Source organism: Apis dorsata, unplaced genomic scaffold (assembly GCF_000469605.1).
Source record: "Apis dorsata unplaced genomic scaffold, Apis dorsata 1.3 scaffold_1254, whole genome shotgun sequence".
Taxonomy (NCBI): Eukaryota; Metazoa; Arthropoda; class Insecta; order Hymenoptera; family Apidae; genus Apis; species Apis dorsata.
Window position 1 is genome coordinate 66,865 of NW_006264351.1, and position 3,386 is coordinate 70,250.

At 22.3% G+C, this 3,386-nt stretch overlaps 1 protein-coding gene across 1 annotated transcript; it reads right to left on the reverse strand.

The window, feature by feature from the left end:
* Positions 1-1,548: 1,548 nt before the first annotated feature.
* LOC102676941 (protein lethal(2)essential for life-like) lies at positions 1,549-2,784 on the reverse strand. The gene has a single exon (XM_006625077.2). It carries the CDS (start codon positions 2,657-2,659, stop codon positions 2,078-2,080), a length of 582 nt encoding a protein of 193 aa, XP_006625140.1. The 5' UTR covers positions 2,660-2,784; the 3' UTR covers positions 1,549-2,077.
* Positions 2,785-3,386: the final 602 nt, after the last annotated feature.

Genomic DNA, 3,386 nt, shown 5'->3' on the forward strand with positions numbered 1-3,386 from the left:
GCCCTTGAATACAATCGTCGTTTTCGTATCTTAGATCAGTTTTGTATAGCAACTTGCGCAATATAACGTAACTTAACCATAGCATGTACGTTTTATGTTTTACGCCACTGTCTATGAAAACTGTGTTACTATGTATACCTATTCTAATATAAGAACAAGTTCTTTAACGTAAACCACTTAAAAATGTTTTTAGATGTCAAATCGAATGTACGTTCTGATAGAAATAAATTATAATATTTTATAAAATCTTTTGATATGATTGTATATAATATAGGCATAATATTATATATTGCATAATATTTTGTTATGAATCGTGAATATGATATTTTCATATGTTGTATCATAAAAGTAACAATATATTTTTAATTTTCAGATAAATACTGTGATAAATTGTAATCAATAATCAATAATCAGTAAATCAATCTTTAAAATGATAAAAAAAAATAAAAAATTTAATTCCATTTATTAATAAAATTTTTATTAATAAAATTCTATAATTAAAATAAATATTATTATAAATTAATAAAAATATAATTCTTTAATTATATAAAATTTAATAATAAATTTAATAAATAAAAATTAATAACATTTTATAAAAGCGTATTGAGTATATACTGATTTCTTAAAATTTTTCATTTAAAAGTTATTAAATTTTGAATTTAATTATTATTTAATAAATTATTTTGATATTTGGATATTTCAAGAAAAGATAAAAATTAGAATAGAATTTATAACAAATACTTGAATGTATAAATACTTGGAAAATAAACTGTATATTTTTTTCTCTATCATTATATATAATTGTATATAATAACATAATATATTAAGATATTAGGTAACGTTTTTTCCTAAAAAGGAAAATTATATAATTCATATAGTACAATATATAAAAAAAATAAAAAAATTTAAAATATAATAGAGGATTATGTGAAAATTTGTTATAGTATAAATAAATAGTTTTTAAATTTATTTTAAATTATATAGAACATCATTTACATTTATAAATGTGAAGAAAAATTATAAAATTTTCATATTTATTCTTGAAATTAACAAAATAATAATTAAATTTTACTAATTTCGTGCATTATATTACTTTTTAGTTTGAAAAAATTATTGATATTTACGAAATAATTTTAATGATTAAACAATATATTAAAAATAAAACAATGTAATATTATTTATTTGATATAATTATTTGATTTAATTCCAATATACTTAACAATAGAGAAAGACAAAATAAAATACAATATTTTCTTGAAATATAATTTGTTGCAATAATTATATCATTATCTGTTATAATTAAATCTAATCTTATTGATTACATCTATTTACATGCAAATGCTTCATAAGAAGCATGAAAATATATATAATATTAATTAATATGAATATGTAATTTATTATTCAATAATTACATCTAAAATTATGTCTATTAGAGTTAATATTTTCTTAATGATAACATACATGTATAAGTATTTCTCAAATTTAATAATTTGAATTAATTATAATTTTCAAAAGTTAAAAAACAAACTTGCATTTATCAAATAAAAATAAAATCTATTTTCTTTACTTTCTTCATAATCGTTTAGATTTGCTTTACAATTACAATAAATTTCGATATATTATCCACCGCTTATAAAACTTTACACATACAGTACAACTTTCATACATATACATAGTACATAGATCAATATCATCATTTGCCATCACATCATCAAAGAGATAGAAATATATTAAAAGGATATAAATAAAATAAAATAAAAAGATATTCGAAAATACAAAATATTACAAAACGACGAATAGAAATAAATTTAATATACTTATTCATATATAAAAATAAAATTATTTAAAATAATAGATAATATCATATGTATTCAATGAATTTTGTACTTTTATACGTACAAGAATTTTCGCGCAACGAATAATAGCTATACACATCTAAATACGTTTAAGACGTATTTAATACGTAAATACGTTTAATTTTTTTCATATAACACTAAATAAATATTTCCGATAAGAGCTAAAAACAGTAAAGATGATAAAATTCACTGGATCATTCCGTATTGAGTATTTCAAGTTATTACTCGACGTCTTCCTCTTTCTCCTTTCTTTCTTCATTTTGCGCATCGCATGGTTTCCCGGTATGTTCAATGTTGATTACCCTTTCGCCTTCCGAAATGACTTTTTGCTTGCGTGGTACAATAATCGAAAGGACACCATCAGATGAAAGTTTCGAAGACGCTTGATCGATGTCGCATTGTTCAGGAATTATGTATTTCCTCGTGAATTGCCTAGAAATCCAACCATGCTCGTCCTCTTTCTCTTCGTGCTTTGCTTCGACAATCACGAAACGGTCGACAACTTTAACGTTGATTTCCTCAGGTGAGAATTGTTGGACATCCAGGTCCACACGGAATTGGTTTTTGTCAGCTGTCACCGTTGATGCACCACCTTCGCTTTTGCGTAACAATTCACCCCATGGTCTGTAGTAGTCCATGTGCAATTTTGGACTCGTTTTTTGTGGTAGGAAATCATACACGTGCATGATTTTCGAACCCATATTCTCCGGATTGATTCTAACTCTAAGATTCGGATTTACATTGGAATGAGCACGTTCCATATTCTCCCATAAATAAGGAAGAAACAAACTTTCCAGATTCATTTTAGATTTGCGAATTTTAAATTAATTCAAGCTATGTAGATTAGAACTTGATGTTGAAATTTGGCTCTCTGATTTAAAATAATCGATTAGTTTGTGATAGATTCACTGTTCCACACGGACTGCTGTATTTCCCGACATGACCGTAGCATATAAAGGAAGGCGCTTCAATCGAACGAATCAGTACCTAAAAATTTTGCAAGCAGGCGCAATGCGAAATTTTTAGAAAATAATAAAAATAAATAAATGATTAAATATATAACTTAAATATTATCATATTATTTTAACTATGTTTTAATTTAATTAACATTAAATATTTTATCAATAACATTTATGAAATTGTTATGATTTATAATTTATAAATGAAATTTAATAAATTAAAATGTTTAATCCAAAATATATTATTATAAAAGTTTCTAATAAATTCTTTGTAGTTTGTATTTAAAAGAAGAATGATTAGATTAATATTCAAATCTAGATAATATATTTTATATTTTGGTATAAATCTATCAATTAATAATAACTTTTATTTTTTATAATAATAAAATGTAATAATATGATTTTATTAAGAAAAAAAAGGTAACTACATTTATATATAAATAAAATTGTAAATTGTAATTGAAATTATACGAAACTTGCAATTCAAAGGATAATAATGATATTTTGAAATAAAACCCTAGAAATGTGGTTTATTAATAATCAATATACGTGATATATATATATATATATA